Source organism: Phacochoerus africanus, chromosome 10 (genome assembly GCF_016906955.1).
Source record: "Phacochoerus africanus isolate WHEZ1 chromosome 10, ROS_Pafr_v1, whole genome shotgun sequence".
Taxonomy (NCBI): Eukaryota; Metazoa; Chordata; class Mammalia; order Artiodactyla; family Suidae; genus Phacochoerus; species Phacochoerus africanus.
In genome coordinates this window covers 121,939,318-121,956,508 of record NC_062553.1, presented here as the reverse complement: position 1 = coordinate 121,956,508, position 17,191 = coordinate 121,939,318, and the positions used below count along the sequence as shown (strand labels likewise).

The following is a 17,191-nucleotide window of genomic DNA, read 5'->3' as shown; positions in this document are numbered from 1 at the left end:
AAGTTCCTCTTTATAAATCTTGTCTTTCAAAATTTTTTACTTTTATGAGTTTGTTATATCTGAGAAGTTTTGTAAATAAAATACTTTGTCACATTCTTGGAAAATGCTGTTGAAATTGAGATAAGCTACAAATTAATTTGGAAAGAATTGAAACATATCAATATTTTGTTAATCTAAGAACACAGATTATATCTTTTCTTAATTCGTCTTTTTTTGTTGTTGTTGTTCCTTTTAGGGTCGTACTCACAGCATGTGGAAGTTCCCAGGCCCAGGGGCTGAATCAGAGCTGCAGCTGCTAGCCTGCATCACAGCCACAGCCATGCCGGATCTGAGCCTTATCTGCGACCTACACTGCAGCGCACGGCAATGTTGGATCTTTAACCCAAGTGGGGCCAGGGATCGAACCCGAGACCTCATGGATGCTAGTCGGGTTTGTTACCACTGAGCCACAAGAGGAACTCCCTCAAGTTTTTTATTTATGTCTCAGTAAGATTATGTGATTTTGGTTCACATGCTTTACATATATACCGTATTTAAAATGCTATTCCTGTGTATTTTACTTTTTTTTGGTTGTTTTTGCAAACGGATTTTTTTTTCCATTATTGCTTCTAACTACATTTTGTGGGAGATAATTTGAAACTTATGTGGATTTTCAAAAAACAAGACAAACAAACAAAATGGGAGTTCCCGTCGTGGTTCAGTGGTTAAGGAATCTGACTAGGAGCCATGAGATTGCAGGTCCAATCCCTGGCCTTGCTCAGTGGGTTGGGGATCCGGTGTTGCCGAGAGCTGTGGTGTAGGTCGCACACGAGGCTCAAATCCTGCGTTGCTGTGGCCTAGGCTGGCGGCTACAGCTCCGATTAGACCCGTAGCCTGGGAACCTCCTTATGCCATGGGTGTGGCCCACAAAAAGACAAAAAAAACCCTGAAACTTATGTGGATTTTTATATCTTAAGTTGTATTCAACTACTTTGGGAACTCACTTATTAGTTAAAATAATTTTTTAGCTAGTTCTCTTGGGTTTTGCAGTGAGAACGTATACAAAGTGTTATATTTGTTTTCTCTCCCCTTGTGACTATAGTTGACTTACTGTGTTGGCTTGAACTTCTAGCAAATAACACTGTATGAGTAGCACCTTAGTTTCTGATATTAATGGCAGTCCTTCTAATACTTCCAGTTCAGTAGGAGACCTCTTGACAATGTTAAAGTCCTTTTTCATGTTAAGATAGTAATCTTAATTAAAGAATAAGTCTCTTTAAAAACTAAGAGCAAGTACCTTTAAACGAGAAATCCGTAGCCTAATCAATTAATTTAAAAAAATAGTAATTTTTTAATTTTAAAGTTTATTTATTTATTTATTTATTTATTTTTGTATTTTCTAGGGCCTCACCCTTGGCATATGGAGGTTCCCAGGCTGTTGGTCTAATCCGAGCTATAGCCACCGGCCTACACCAGAGCCACAGCAACTCGAGATCCAAGCTGCATCTGCAACCTACACCACAGCTCACGGCAACACCAGATCCTTAACCCACTGAGCGAGGTCAGGGATGGAACCCACAATGTCATGGTTCCTAGTCAGATTCATTAACCACTGAGCCATTACGGGAACTCCTAAAGCTCGTTTTAATAAAATTATTTGTTGAGAGCCTTAATACTAGAGGGAATTTTTCTTAAGAACGGAAAGTACAGCATTTTACAATCTCAGAGGCAAGGTCTTTGGTAGGATTGTGAGGTTCAGTATAATTTATACCTTCCTTTGTATATTTAGGGACAAAATTTACCTAGTGAGAATTAGTGACTAAAGAATTATTAAAATCAATAGTACTAATTATGTATTTTAGAATGAATGATTATTAAATGGTCTGATAAACATTATAGGAAATTTCTTAATTTATTAATTCATAGCCCCCAAAGGTTCAAAACTATAGTCAGTAAAGCATTAATTTTACTATGAGAAAGTTGCTTACAATTACAAGATCATATCTTAACAGCCTTTGAAGTATATCTGTAGCTGTAAATAGAGATGTTCACTTTTTTTGTTTATGTTTCTCAGCCCTGAAAATGTGAACTTGTTTTTCATATTTTAACATGGTTTTAAATAGATGTAAATTTTACGTAATTATGTAGTTTTACATACTGTGTAGTTTTACGTAGATTCCTCTTAGAAGTTTCTAAGATCATGTGACTTTTGGTATTTCAAAATTTAATGAAATACGGATATGGTAAACTAAAAAGTTTTTAATGCTTGGCTTTAAGAACATTTTAAAAGTTTATAACATTTGGCTTAGAAGGAAAAGTAGGTAATTGAAGTAAATTCTTCTCCTTTTGGAGGTTTGATAACTATATGAATCTCAACCCACATAAATCTGTATATAGTTTATTATGTTAAAACTGGGAAAGGAGTTCCCGTCATGGCACAGACGAAACAAATCCAGCTAGAAACCATGAGGTTGCAGGTTTGATCCCTGGCCTCTCTCAGTGGGTTAAGGATCTGGCATTGCCGCGAGCTGTGGTGTAGTTCACAGACACAGCTCAGATCCCATGTTGCTGTGGCTGTGGTGTAGGCTGGTGGCTATAGCTCCAATTAGACCCCTAGCCTGGGAATCTCCATATGCTGCGGGTGTGGCCCTAAAAATACAAAAAAAAAACCCAAAAACCTAGAAGAGATGCCATACCATGGGACTATGTTCTATGTTTTATACCAAGTAAATAAATAAAAGCAAAGTTATTGTGGTTTTCATCGTTACTCATTTATTATTTACTGCAGTTTTCATTTTTTGAGTTATGTATATATGTGAATATTAATAACAACTGCAAAAATTGTTGAAATAGGAAATAGTCATAATGTTAAAGATAAAATAGAGAGTTAAAGTTAACTCTTTGCTTGAAATATGTAACGTAAGGATAAAATAGCCAGAAAGTGGAAAAGGTCCCAAATTAAGAAATACTTTTCAGAAGCACATTAAAAAGAGTTGAAAAAAGTGTATCCTAGGTCAGAAATGCATCTCTTTAACTGAATGTAAGATACTACATTATTTTCTCTTTGCTGTGCAATAAGATCTTGATGAAGAATACTAAGGCCGAAAGTATCACATGCTGCTCTCTTAACCCTGTGTGGTTCATGGTCATTTTACTCTCTTATAGCAAACCGCAACATGAATTATAGCAGTATTTTTTGGATCTGTCTTCTAGAACAAATGAGATAAAAGCAAAAATAAATAAATAGGAGTTCCCGTCGTGGCGCAGTGGTTAACGAATCCGACTAGGAACCATGAGGTTGCGGGTTTGGTCCCTGCCCTTGGTCAGTGGGTTAACGATCCGGTGTTGCCGTGAGCTGTGGTGTAGGTTGCAGACGCGGCTTGGATCCCGCGTTGCTGTGGCTCTGGTGTAGGCCGGTGGCTACAGCTCTGATTCGACCCCTAGCCTGGGAACCTCCATATGCCTCGGGAGCGGCCCAAGAAATAGCAACAACAACAACAACAAAAAAGACAAAAGACAAAAATAAATAAATAAATAAATAGGACCTAATTAAACTTAAAAGGCTTTTACACAGCAGAGGAAGCCATCAACAAAATGAATAGGAGAAAATACTTGCATGTGATATAACCAGTAAGGGGTCAGTATCCAAAATATATAAACAACCCTTTCAGTTCAATATCCAGAAACAAAGAAGCCAATTTAAAAATGGGCAGAAGACCTGAATTGACTCTTTTCCAAAGAAGATATGCAGGTAGCCAACAGACACATGAAAAAAAAAATGCTTAACATCACCAGTCATCAGGAAATGCAGATCAAAACCACAATGAGATAGTTTAACTCATACCTGTCATAATGGCTATCATCAAAAAGTCTACAAATAACAGATTCTGGTTCGTATTTGAAGAAAGCGATTCCTGGTACACTATTGGTAGAATGGTAAATTCATGCAGCTACTATGAAAAACAGTATGGAGGTTCCTCAAAAAACTAAAAATAGAACTACCAGATTATCCAACAATTCCACTACTGGGTATATATCGGAAGAAAAAAATAGTTCAGAAAGATACATGCTCCCCTGTGTTCATACAGCATTATTTGCAGTAGCCAAGACATGGAAGCAGTCTCAGTGCCCTTCCCCAGATGAATGGATAAATAAGATACAACACACACACGCACATGAATATTACCCAGCTATAAAAGGAAATGAAATTCTGCCATGTGCAGCAATGTGGATGGACCTAGAGAGTATTATGCTTAGTAAAATAAGTCAGACACAAGAAAAATACTCTGTTATCATTTATATGTGGGATCCAAAAAGTAAAAACAAACAAATGATTATAACAAAAGAGAAGACTCATTGATAGAGAACAAACTGCTGGTTACCAGTGGGGAGAGAGAAGAGGGCAGGGTTAAGACAGGAGCATGGAATTAAGAGACACAAACTACTTTGTATATAACATAAGCAACACAGATACATTGTACAGTACAGGGAAATATAGCCATTGTTTTGTAATAACTTTAAATTAAGTGGAGTATAATCTATATAAAAATACTGAATCACTGTGCTGTACACCTGAAACTAATATAATATTGTAAATCACCTATACTTCACAGATAAAAAATAAATAATAACAAGCCCAACTCCTTTCTTCAGAAAAAGTCACTAATAACTGAGAAAATGTGAATATTTCATATTTTAGTAAGATAGAGTTTGGGTATAATTTCCTAGGTAATTTCATATAATGGGCTGTGTAATGTACAGAGTCTTTATTTTCTAATTTATTTTACTGGAAGTTAGTAGTAGTCAGTATTCGGTGCCTTCTGTTGTCAGATATATTCGTTTGGAAATGTGGATTGTTTTACCACCAGTTAAAAAACAAACAATGCATCATGTAATTTCTTGAGATTTAAGAAACTTAACACATTTAGGTAGAGCCAAAGTGGTTTCTTTTTTCTGACTCTAGTTATACAGGGCTCTTGGAGCAGTAGCAGAGAATACTGTGTGAAATTTCATGACCTGTACATGGATTATTCTGCTGGCAGACTTCCCTCTTGCTCCAGGGCATATAGGGGAAAGAGGTTAGGGTGATCAGTCTTGTACTGTTCAAACCTTCAACTGATAGGTCCACTCACATTATGGAGGACAATCTTCTTTGCTCAAAGTGCGCAGGTTTAAATTTTTTATTTATTTTTATTTTTATTTTTTTGTCTTTTGTCTTTTTGAGGGCCATACCCATGGCATATGGAGGTTCCCAGGCTAGGGGTCTAATTGGAGCTATAGCCACCAGCCTACACCACAGCCACAGCAACTCAGGATCTGAGCCACATCTGCGACCTACACCGCAGCTCACGGCAACACTGGATCCTTAACCCACTGAATGAGGGCAGGGGTCGAACCTGCAACCCTATGGTTCCCAGTCAGATTTGTTTCTGCTGTGCCACGACAGGAACTCCTAAATATTAATTTTATCTAAACCAAGTTCACTATAAAAGCATCCAGAATAATGTTTGACCAAGTACCTGAATACCATGGCTCAATCAAGTTGACTTGTAAAAGTAACCATCGTAAGTGGACTATATATTCTGTTGACGTGTCAAAACGAGTCGTGTGGCATAATAGTTATGTGTTGGGATAACTGCTCTAGTAAGGAATGATGCCATTAATATCAGAACTTTCCACACATAAATCTATGATTGATTTTACTGAGGTTGGTTTTGTGACACTTTTTTTTTTGGCCGCCCCTTGGCATATGGAGTTCCAAGGCCAGGGATCATTCCAAGCCACAGTTGCGACCTTAGCTGCAGCTGTGGCAGTGCCAGATCCTTAACCCACTGTGCCAGCCCAGGGATCTAACCTGCATGCCAGCCTTCCCAAGACACCACCAATCCTGTTGCACCACAGTGGGAACTCTCATTTTGTGACTTTTTTTTTTTTTGTCTTTTTGCCATTTCTTGGGCCGCTCCCGAGGCATATGGAGGTTCCCAGGCTAGGGGTTGAATCGGAGCTCTAGTCTCTGGCCTACGCCAGAGCCACAGCAACGTGGGATCCGAGCCGCGTCTGTAACCTACACCACAGCTGACGGCAACGCCGAATCGTTAACCCACTGAGCGAGGGCAGGGACCGAACCCGAGACCTCATGGTTCCTGGTCGGATTCGTTAACCACTGCGCCACGACGGGAACTCCCTCATTTTGTGACTTTTTAATATCACTTGTGCCAGTCCCCAAAATGAGCCATTAAGAGGCCGTGTAGTGGGTTTTTAAAAAAGATGTCTGAATTTAAATTCTAGGTTTTAGCACACAGTGTTCTCTGAAGTGAGTTCATTTAGATTCTGGTAATTTTCTCTTCCCGTGCTTAAGTAACACATCTTTTCTCCTCCTTGTACTAAAGGAGCAAACAGAATGTTTTCATCTGGTTCGTAATAACTTAGTGATGCATTGATCATCTCTCCTTTCTGATGTGTGCATGTGGGAGGGATAAGATAAAGGCAAGGTAATTTTCAAAAATGATTTCTGAAGCTTTAAAGAACATTTTTGCATATGTTTACTTTTGAAAAAGTGTAATCTAAGACCTGTTTAGTTTAATGTAAAGTGAAAAGTTTAGTCTCTGTATGGACTAGTGGTTGGTAATTCTACCACCAAAACTTCCATTCTTGATGAGGGAATTCTAAAAATATGAGACAGACTCCTTTTAAGCTCAGTCCTCTTTTTTGTTAAAAATAATTACAACTTCTACAACATCTGTAAATGGAGCTCAGCTGTTCCATCTTTAGTATCCTATGACAGTTTATACATCCCTCTAGTTGAACTGATTTCAGTGTTTGTTAATAATTTGCATATACCTTTTTTATTCAGTTATAAGCTCCTTAAGGACAGGGCAGTTCTATTCAACTGGCATTAATTGGGTGCCACCTTGCATTAGTTGGTACCTTGCCCTGGAGAGATTGGATAGACAAGTAATAGATAATTTATTATGCTGTATAATAAATTATACAATACAGTATAATAAATTATGCAGTAGAGCTGATTACAAAGTGTTCAGAGAATTGGATTCAATTCATGGTTGTAAGAGTCTTTCAAAGTGTCACAGAGGGACTGACATTTCTCCTAGGTTATAATGGATGAGTAGGTGCTTCATAGGTATATTCTCTTATTCTTCTCTTTTTATCTGCCCTTTCTTTAAACCTTAGGTCATACCAACCATCTTCCTCTTCCACTTCTCAATTCTGGTAGCCTTCAGCAGCTGGCAAAAAAATCACGCAGTGATGCAAAATGTTGGTATTACACATTTAGCTTCTCCAGCCTCAGCTGTAGAGCTTTACGTATTCCTTCTTTGTAAACTATATTTTTCTCCTTTTCTGCCCAAAACATAATCTATCAGCCTTCAGAACCGACTTACGTGTTACCTCGTTTATGGAAATGTCCCTGATCTTCATTGAGCTGTGATTGTTTTCCATTATATATTGTGTATTACCTCCATGGAGTAGCAGTGACATTGAATTGTGGTGATTTACATTTCCTTCTTTTTCTCTTACTAGACAGCTCCCTGAGGATATGATTTGTATCCTGTTTAGTTTATATTCCCAATCTAGTAGGGACTCTGTAAAAAGCTTCCCTGGGTCATCTCTACTCTGAAGTCTTCCATTGCCAAATAAGTTCTAACAGCTTGAAAACAGTTCCAACATTGTGTGTGAATATTGGGGAAGAAAAGTGAATCTGATAAGCAAGATCAGGGAATTCTGATTTGGAAAATACGGTGTACTTTACCCAGGTAATATGAGGGCACAAGAATTATGGGAAGAATATTCTAAGCAGTAGAAGCAACATATGCAATGTCACAGTGGTGGAGAAGAAAACCCTAGTTCAATTAGAAACGGACGTTTGATATAGCTAGCAAAAAGAGTGCATTCAGGGAAGGGGCAAGAGAATATCACTGGAAAGGGGGAAGGGGTCACATTGTGAAAGGACTTTTATGCCATGTGTCTTAGTCCATAACAAAATATCCCAGATTGGGTGGTATTTCTCACAGTTCTGGTGGCTGGGAAGTCCAAAACCAAGACACCCACAGATTCCGTTTCTGGTGAGGGCCTGCTTCCTGATTCATAGACACCTGTCTTTTCACTGGAACCTCACATGGTGGAAGCACGGCATATCTCTGGGGTCTGTCTTTGTAAGGTCACTAATCCCTTTCATGAGGACTCTGCCCTGTGGCCTACAGATGCCAATCTCTTTAGCTTTGCCTAATTCATATGTTTCCCCAAGGTATTTCACAGTAGGATGGAGATGGTGTTTACTGCAAATATTCCTTCATGGTGTTTTGCTATATTCTCACTCTCTTAATAGGAAGTGAGGAAATTCCCATTTACTATAGAGACCATGTTTAATTACTTTGACTTATAGCTGAGCAATTCTAGTTATATACGCTACTTTTACCACAGTCATTAATACAGTTCCTCTTGGCATTTACTTTCTCAGTAAATATCTTTCCGTTATTTTTTAACCATACAATTCTTAACTTTTAGCAACTACTTTATGACCTCATGAGTGATAATTTTAAAGAAAACAGTCAAACTACCAAATTTCCCTGCTTATTCTAGTGATGATTTCCAAACACATAGCTTCTCTGACTCCCACAGCTTACATCATCCCTGGGATTGAAATGACTGCAAGACTATCAGAATCATTTATTGCAATTTTATAAAATGACTCTCACAACTTAATCTTTCAGTAAGACGTTTTTCTGATAGTCGTTGTATAAGTGGGTTTTTGTTCTGCCCTCTTTGTTTTTCATAACTATATACAGCCTTTGCTTTCCTGCATCTCAGTTTCCTTTTATCTGCTTAAAATCTTTATGGGCGTGGGGAAGGTTCTCATTAGGGAAAGAAAAAGCGTTTTATAACTCCCCCCTTCATATACTTCCATTTTCTTTTAGAAACATTAACTTCTCACTCACCAGTCCCCTTAATCTTCTTACACCTAGCACATTCCTCGTATGTATTTTAAATCTATTTTAAATGTTTCACTTGTCTATATTTAGTTCCCTTTTTCTCCTTCAATCACGGAGTCTGTCTCAAAATACTGTAGGTACCTCTCTCATACTCAGTTTAGTTGTTACTTGTACAAGATACATTAAATAAAATATGTATCAATAATAAGTTTGTGAATCTGGTCAAGGTATTGTTCTCACAGGCATCTTCTAAATGACAGTTGTGGTAGGAAGAGCACTGAACTAGAAATCAGAAAAGCTGGTTTCTTACTATTCTTCCAGTATAATCTTATCATATGGCCTCATTTGTAGTATGAGGAAAAAATATCCTGTCATGCTTATGTAACATGGCTGTTTCAAAAAAATGTGTTTTATGGTAGTCAGGTATCTTTAAGAGATTGAATGGCTTTCAACCAGGTACCTTTAAATGAGGACACTGCCTCTGTGTAGGAATTAGCTTAAGGGGTAGGAGTGGGTGTGGTATTTCAGAGAAGGAACAAGTGCAGTAAGACAGTATGAAATAAAATGATTAATTTGGATTTCTGTAAGTCATTTAGTGTGGCTAGAGTGTAGAATGTCAGTGGAGGAGGATCAGGAGATATGGTTGGAAAATATCATGGGTGCTTGAATATTTAATTAAAAGTTATGGACGATCTTTAAAGATTTAAGGTGGGGAGGTGACATAAAATTTGTATATCTAGATGCTTATTCTCCCACCAATGTAGATGACAGATGGGGGGAGGTTGGAGGCAGGGAGACTCATGAAGAGGCTGTTGGATTTAAAATAAAGTTCAGAACTGAGAACTGGAAGTAACATGAATAGATGGAAAGGATAGATGCAAAAGATGCTTGTCAGACAGAATCTATGGAACCTACATTCTAATTAACGTGGATGGTAGAAAGGCATTTACTAAAAAAAGAGCAATTTATAATCATTCCAGAGCTTCTGGCTTAGATGAGTTCCCTGCCATTCACTGCAATAGGGACTAGAATGAAAGGAAAGAAAAGAGGGTACGTTTGATTTGGGGACTGTTAAATTTGAGGTACTTATGCTATATCCAAGAGCACACGCTTTGTTTCAGTTGAATAAAAGGAGAGAGGATTTGGGGCTCAGCTGTGTGGTAGTAAATGAAGCCTTGGAATTGGATCAGATCTCCAGGCACAGGGCCAGGTCTCTTGATATACCCTATTCTATTAATCTTCCCCTTGAGAAATGAGTATTTCCCCAGAGGCGAGGATACACATGGCCCTGGAGTCATATTCCTGCTCCTTGCAGTCAATCCCTAATTTGAGTCTTCTCTTCACGGTCTGTCGCAAGGATCCTTGGATATGTGATATGAAAGTAGCAGTTCTTTATTGCTCTCATAATTCAAAGTAAACACTACTGTCAATATAATCCAAAAACATTTTTAATCTAATAGAGTCATAGTAATAGCAGTCATTATTTTGTTTTTCTAACTTGGAGTTTACTGTAAATTGGTTATCAAATGCTTTTCATTCATTTATCCTCATGAAGCCTATATGCAAACATAGCATCATAAATTCAGCTCATTGTAGTACCATACTGAAAACCCCCTCTTGATGTTTAATTGTAAAGCTAATTGTTTTCATGTATTTACTTGGCAGCTTTGTTGGGAACCTTAGCTTTTCTCAAGCCATATCTTAAATTATGAGTTCCTTCCCATTCCACCTACTCCTTGCCTTCTGCCGAGTTATTTGCCTTAAGTAATGGGTTGTGCTTTACCTTCTTCTCCCCCTGAGCATCCTTGATTTACTCTTCTTTCACTTTTCTCTGACCCGATTGCCCAGTTTTCTTTTTCTTTCTATCACTGGCAGTCTCATAACTAAGCTGCCTCCTTGCCATCGGGCAGTCAGGTGAAGTGTGGACGTAGGACTGCAGAGACAGAATGAGTGCTTGCAGAACTGCAAGGGCTGCTATAATGGATGTGACTCCCACGGTGGCGCCCACAGATATTACTTTAGAGGAACAATGGCCCTTCATATATGGGTCCTTCAGAACTCAAGGACTGCCAGCTGCCTGTAATTTGTAGGTATACTCTAAACATTTTTATGGCCACATTTAAATGTGAAGTGGGGGAGAAAGAAGTTGAATTGATTCCTGCAAACATTTAAAAGGGGTGAAGGTAAAATGTCAATAGCAGTCTGGCTAAAGGTAAGAAAAGTCTGCTTTTGTTTTTTGTTTTTTGTTTTTTTTAAGGATTCCTGATCAGTGTGTGATTTTTTTTTTTTTTAATGAGCAATTAATAATTTAGACCTGCAAACACCACTGACCGCTTCTTAATGCTCTCTTAAAATCATTTCAGAGGTGCTCACTGAACACATTAGTTCACAGATAAACATTGTGAGGTACAGTAGAATGCCAGTGTAGGTGGTATATATGAAATTAAGCTGAAGCTTTGTAATTATTTATTGGATAGTGGCATTTTAGTGATAATCAGTATTTGGTTCTTCCATGCCAAATGAAAGAAAGTAATTCCCAGCTGTTTAAATTCTAAATGTTTGTAGAAATCCACATGCTAGCAAGTAAAGGGAATTCCTTTTCAATTTTTCTAAATTATAATTCAGAATTCTGTGAAGAACCAGATATTTTCCCCCTTTCTCTGACAATAGTGTGAGCAAAAATACTGTTCCCAAATCTTAATTCATCTTTTTACAGCTATTCTTCCAGTTCCTTGGATTGTAATCCATGGAAACTCATTACAGTGCAAGAGTTTTGTGTTGATTCATTTTCTTTTTTTTCCCCTTGCCCCTGACATTCAGCTCCGATGTCAAGCCATTCTTTTAATTATAGTTAAAATGAGACATGCATGGATGATTTGCTGTTAACTGCTCGCCTCCACATATGTAAATGCCTCAGCTTCACATCTGATTCATGCCTTATGCCAGATTCTTGCTGCCGTACCAGCACCAGCAGGTGAAGGACAAGAAACCCTGGGACAGTCTGCCCCAGTGTTCAAAGATTCTACACCTTTTGGTAGCAGTGGTCAGATTTTAACATGGCAAATTGAGTTCATTCCTTTTTTGGCTTTTTGCTAATAATGATAATAGTTAATGGAAATTTGGTGTCAGATTTTCAGGTGGTACCTTAAAACTTATTTGTGTGTATGTGTGTCCCCAAGAAACAGAATAAAAGTGAAAAGGCACATTATAGTTTATAAATGGGCTTGCTGAAAGAAAAGCTACTGTGTTTCTGTTCTATCATGTATACTTTACATTGGTAATAATCTGAATTGTGAGAAACTAGTAACAGCATATAAAAGGACAAAATGCATTTACTTGTGCTTAAGTTTTCTGTTGTGAAAAATAACACCAATAGATATCAGGTCACATACATGTTGAATTGTTAGTGCGGTAGAGTCTGAGTTTGCTGTTTATGCTCCATGATTAGTATGATTGGTGATTTTGTAGAAGTTTACTTCACCTTTCTGGGCCTCTCTTTCTTCACCTAATAAAAAAGCTTGTTTTAAAATATCTCCAAAATATCCTTTTTATTGCAGTTCATAAAATATAAGAAACTAAAATAGTTTTAGCTGTACTAAAGGATACTAGGTTTATGGTAGGAAAAGGAAATGCATGGATGGAGTTTCAGCATTGAATAATCTTGATTACTTGATCTCTTGTACTAATGTCATAGATACACACACACATACACATAAATACAGTAGTTGCAAATGAATCTTTTTAAGATAATAAATCCATAGGATTTTTATGATTTTTAGTTTTTACGAATTTACAGTTTTTCATGTAATTTTCTATTACTTCAGCCATTCAACAACATGGTATTAAGAGTATTATGGTTCTTTAACCCCAACTCCTGTATAGTCAGGGGTTGCAGAGGACATTGTTTCTTAACTTTTTTGATCAGAACCTAAGATTAGTAACATATTTTGCATTCAGTTACATACGCATGTGTTTCCCTCAGTGTTTTACCTCACTATGAGCAGAAAATTTTTCTCTATTCTTTTGTTGTTGTTGCAGATATTGTTAATTCTGTTTCTCACTTAAAGAAATGACTGGTCCTTGTTCACCAAATTGATTTCAGAGTTCTTAATGGATTGGGACCCACAGTTTGAAAAATGCTGAGCTGGAGTTCCCATCGTGGCTCAGCGGAAACAAATCTATGAGGATGCAGGTTTGATCCCTGGCCTCACTCAGTGGGTTAAGGATCCGTGAGCTCTGGTGTAGGTCACAGATGCAGCTCTGATCCCATGTGGCTGTGGTGCAGGCCAGTGGCTACAGCTCTGATTTGATTCCCTAGCCTGGGAACCTCCATGTGCTGCAGGTGCAGTCCTAAAAAGACAAAAATTAAAATTAAAAAGAAAAAAAAGAAAAATGCTGAGCTAAATGGCACTTACTATAAAGAAATAGATATTTTTGTAGACTTTCTCAAATTATTCTATTAAAAAATAATTTTTTAGAGTTCTTGTCGTGGTGCAGTTGTTAACGAATCTGACTAGGAACCATGAGGTTGCGGGTTCGGTCCCTGCCCTTGCTCAGTGGGTTAAGGATCCGGCGTTGCCGTGAGCTGTGGTGTAGGTTGCAGATGTGGCTCGGATCCCGTGTTGCTGTGGCTGTGGTATAGGCTGGCGGCTACAGCTTGGGAACCTCCATATGCCACTGATGTGGCCCTAGAAAACAAAAATAATAATAATAATAATAATAATAATAATAATAATAATAATTTTCTTTCTATTGATCACAGCAGCTACCATTTACTTAACAAGAAATCTTTAGAGTTCTCTTATTTGATGTATATCCAAAAGATGTGAAGGATATAGGGGAGCTACACATAGAACAAATTTAAATAGAATATTTCAATGAGCCTTGTAACTCTGTTTTTAAACACGTGCCATTCTTCTTCATTGTTCAGAGTCAAATGGTAATTTTAATTTTTATTTCCTTGAACTTTTCTTTATTTCCATTATCATTCCAGGTGTTCCTATTTTTTACTTTAATAGGTCATGCTTTTTACATAAAGTGGCTTGGTTTCGTACAAAGATTCTGTATTTGTATTTTAACAAAGATGGAAAGAAAAAGAAAGAAGTAGGGGGCTCTTGAGTTTCCCTATCACCATATAGAGCTCTGAATACTATGGCCTTATTGCTGTTTACTCTTTCCTTTTTCCATTAGCAGTGTTTTGAATAAGTTGTGTGAGAAGCATAGTAATCATATGGAACTGTATAGTCTGCTCTATCACTCCATATAAAATGATATGAGTTTTTTGCACATTTAATTGCTATTTATTTTTATAATTGCTATAGCATTATAGAAAATCATAGAATTATATGTGTATAATAATATGCTGTTAGAGAATTCAGAAGGAAGTAGCAAATAAAACATTGCTACTCTGAATAGATAGGATTGGAAATAACATTGAAAAGTAAGTTTGTTGTACAAGTCGTATATTCAGAAAGGTTTCTTTAATAATCTGTTGATAGATGAAAGATTGTATTAAAAAGTGTTTTGTGGAGTTGCTATCGTGGCGCAGTGGTTAATGAATCCGACTAGGAACCATGAGGTTGCGGGTTCGATCCCTGGCCTTGCTCAGTGGGTTAACGATCCGGCATTGCTGTGAGCTGTGGTGTGGGTCGCAGATGCAGCTTGGATCCTGCGTTGCCGTGGCTCTGGCGTAGGCTGGTGGCTACAGCTCCGATTTGACCCCCTGACCTGGGAACCTCTATGTGCTGCGGGAGCGGCCCTAGAAAAGACAAAAAAAAAAAGTGTTTTGTGTAGATAAAACACTCAAGATAAAAGCAGCTTGTAGAACTGATGGTAATTTTATATAAATACAACTTTTAAGATTTATTATGAACTAATATAATGAGTTACGTTGATAATTTCTATTATGGTGAAAATTCTTTAAGAATCTATTGTAGATGAAGTTGTCAGTGTTAGTGTTGAAGATTTTCACTGCAGCCCTTTGTGTGTCTCTCTTTCAGATACAGAAACAAGTGAAAAAATCCAAGGAAGTGGCATACTTCACCTGTTTTCAAGTCTGTTGATTCCACAGTCTTCCTGCACAGCCAAAGTAGCTAACATCATAGCAGAACTAGCCAAAAATGGTGAGGTTTTCCTCAAGAACTTTTCTGCGGGGATCATCTTCAGTTTTGCACCCTACTTGTATGTTTTATTAATTTATGTTTTAATTTTGTAGATTAGACCTTTTATTTCTCTTTTCGTTGATTTTTTTTCATGTAATTGTTTGAAATGACTATAGTTATAGTCATTCTCTTCAAACATTTTCCATTGCTGTTCTGTTCCTTCAGAGCAGAATTAAAGGACAGCACTGCTAGTCCCTGTTGTACCTGTATCATTTATTACTTTGGTTACAGTATTCTTGAGCCGCCACTGAATCATTCATCTTTGTTGTCACAGGAGATCTTACATTTTTAGTGTATACATTAGTTTGTGTTATACCCAGATAAACTCATTATTTTTTTATTTTTCAGTCTGGCCTGTCCTACTGACATTGATACTTGACTGCAACAGTGTAATTGGAATACATACTCTGTTTTCTGAACTCACCTTCTTGAGAAATATTTATTTCTTGGGTTTCCATACTCTGGAAAGGCAACAGTGACAGCAAACCTTAGATTATATAAAGGTTAATCCATCCCATTATATATAGTTTATATCCAGTGAGAGGAGGTTCTTTGGAAGAGATATATTGTAGCAGAAATATATTTGTACATAATTTTAGTCCAGTCAGTTTGAGAAAAACACTGACTTCTTAAAGCAGTTTTTGTATGAGGGAAGGCCATGCTAAATGTAATACCATTAGTATTCCTCACTTTGTCAAAGTTTGATATTATTTTTAGTCCTTTTATTTTAGTAAGTTGCATATATTATACTTTAAAGAAGAAACTTTAAAAATCTGGCTTTAATTTTCCACAATTAATTTCATACATTGTGCAATTGTGAAGAGACGTTGTAAAGTACCTGTATATGCTCTTTTTGGCCCAGGGAAGCAACTTGTTCGTATGTGTACTACAAAAGAAAATTGCCATGAAATTTTTTCATTGGTTCATAGGTGTTCAAAATGTCTTTCAAGATCCAGTGATGGAGTTCCCATTGTGGCTCAGTGGTAACTAACCCAACTAGTATCCAGGAAGACGTGGGTTCGATCCCTGGCCTTACTCATGGGGTCAGGGATCCGGCATTGCCTGTGAGCTGTAGTGTAGGTCACAGATGTGGCTGGGATCCTGTGTTGCTGTGGCTGTGGCATAGGCTGGCAGCTACAGCTCCGATTCCAACCTTAGCCTGGGAGCTTCCTTATGCCGCAGGTGCGGCTCTACAAATCCAGGGATGTTTCATTTTGTGAAATCATTGTTTGGTTATTAATGAAGGCTGACCATCTATTGTTTGTAAGCTATTGTAATTATAATCATTATACTGTGCTTTGGATTTGAGCTGGTTATAAATGTTCAGAGATTCCTAGTGGTCTAGGAGTGTTTAGTATACTTCAAGCAGATTTGAACTGCTTTGTAAAGATAGGGATTACCTTGGGACAACAAAAAATTCCTGGAAGCTGATCTAGTTTGAAAATGAAATCCCTCCAGACATTGTTAGTTAACCTAAACCAACCACTATCTAATTCTTCTTAAATGCAAAGCAGCTTTTGATTTTTTTTTTGTCTTTTGTCTTTTTTGTTGTTGTTGTTGTTGCTGTTGTTGTTGCTATTTCTTGGGCCGCTCTTGCGGCATATGGAGGTTCCCAGGCTAAGGGTTGAATCGGAGCTGTAGCCACCAGCCTACACCAGAGCCACAGCAACTCGGGATCCGAGCCGCTTCTGCAACCTACACCACAGCTCACGGCAACGCCGGATCGTTAACCCGCTGAGCAAGGCCAGGGACCGAACCCGCAACCTCATGGTTCCTAGTCGGATTTGTTAACCACTGCGCCACAACGGGAACTCCAGCTTTTGATTTTTAAGACCATGTAGTTTATTTTTAACCTTATTAGAAACACAGTGTAGATTTCCAGAAATCAATTTTTGTCGTAAAACCTTTTTTGCTAAGAATGCTATAACATTTGCTATAACATAGATTCAGAAAGTTTGAATAGCATGTTTTTTGTAATGGTTTGTCATTTCTGTGTGATCTTACTTAATATCAGTCCTCGTAATACTTTGTCACTCATGGTAACTCTGTTACTAGAGGTTTCTTCTAGTAACACATAATGTTCTAAAGACATAATTTGTAACATTT

At 37.6% G+C, this 17,191-nt stretch overlaps 1 protein-coding gene across 4 annotated transcripts in view; it reads left to right on the top strand.

Annotated features, from left to right (window-relative positions):
• RAP1GDS1 (Rap1 GTPase-GDP dissociation stimulator 1) overlaps window positions 1–17,191 on the top strand; it is a 141,486-nt gene that overhangs the window by 37,936 nt on the left and 86,359 nt on the right. For 3 of the 4 annotated variants that reach the window (XM_047798200.1, XM_047798201.1, XM_047798199.1), the window contains exon 3: window positions 14,924–15,046. In XM_047798200.1, the coding sequence (XP_047654156.1) occupies window positions 14,924–15,046 (123 nt within the window). Of the gene's footprint in view, window positions 1–14,923; window positions 15,105–17,191 lie in introns of those variants that run through there. The other variant, XM_047798202.1, reaches the window with a different exon arrangement.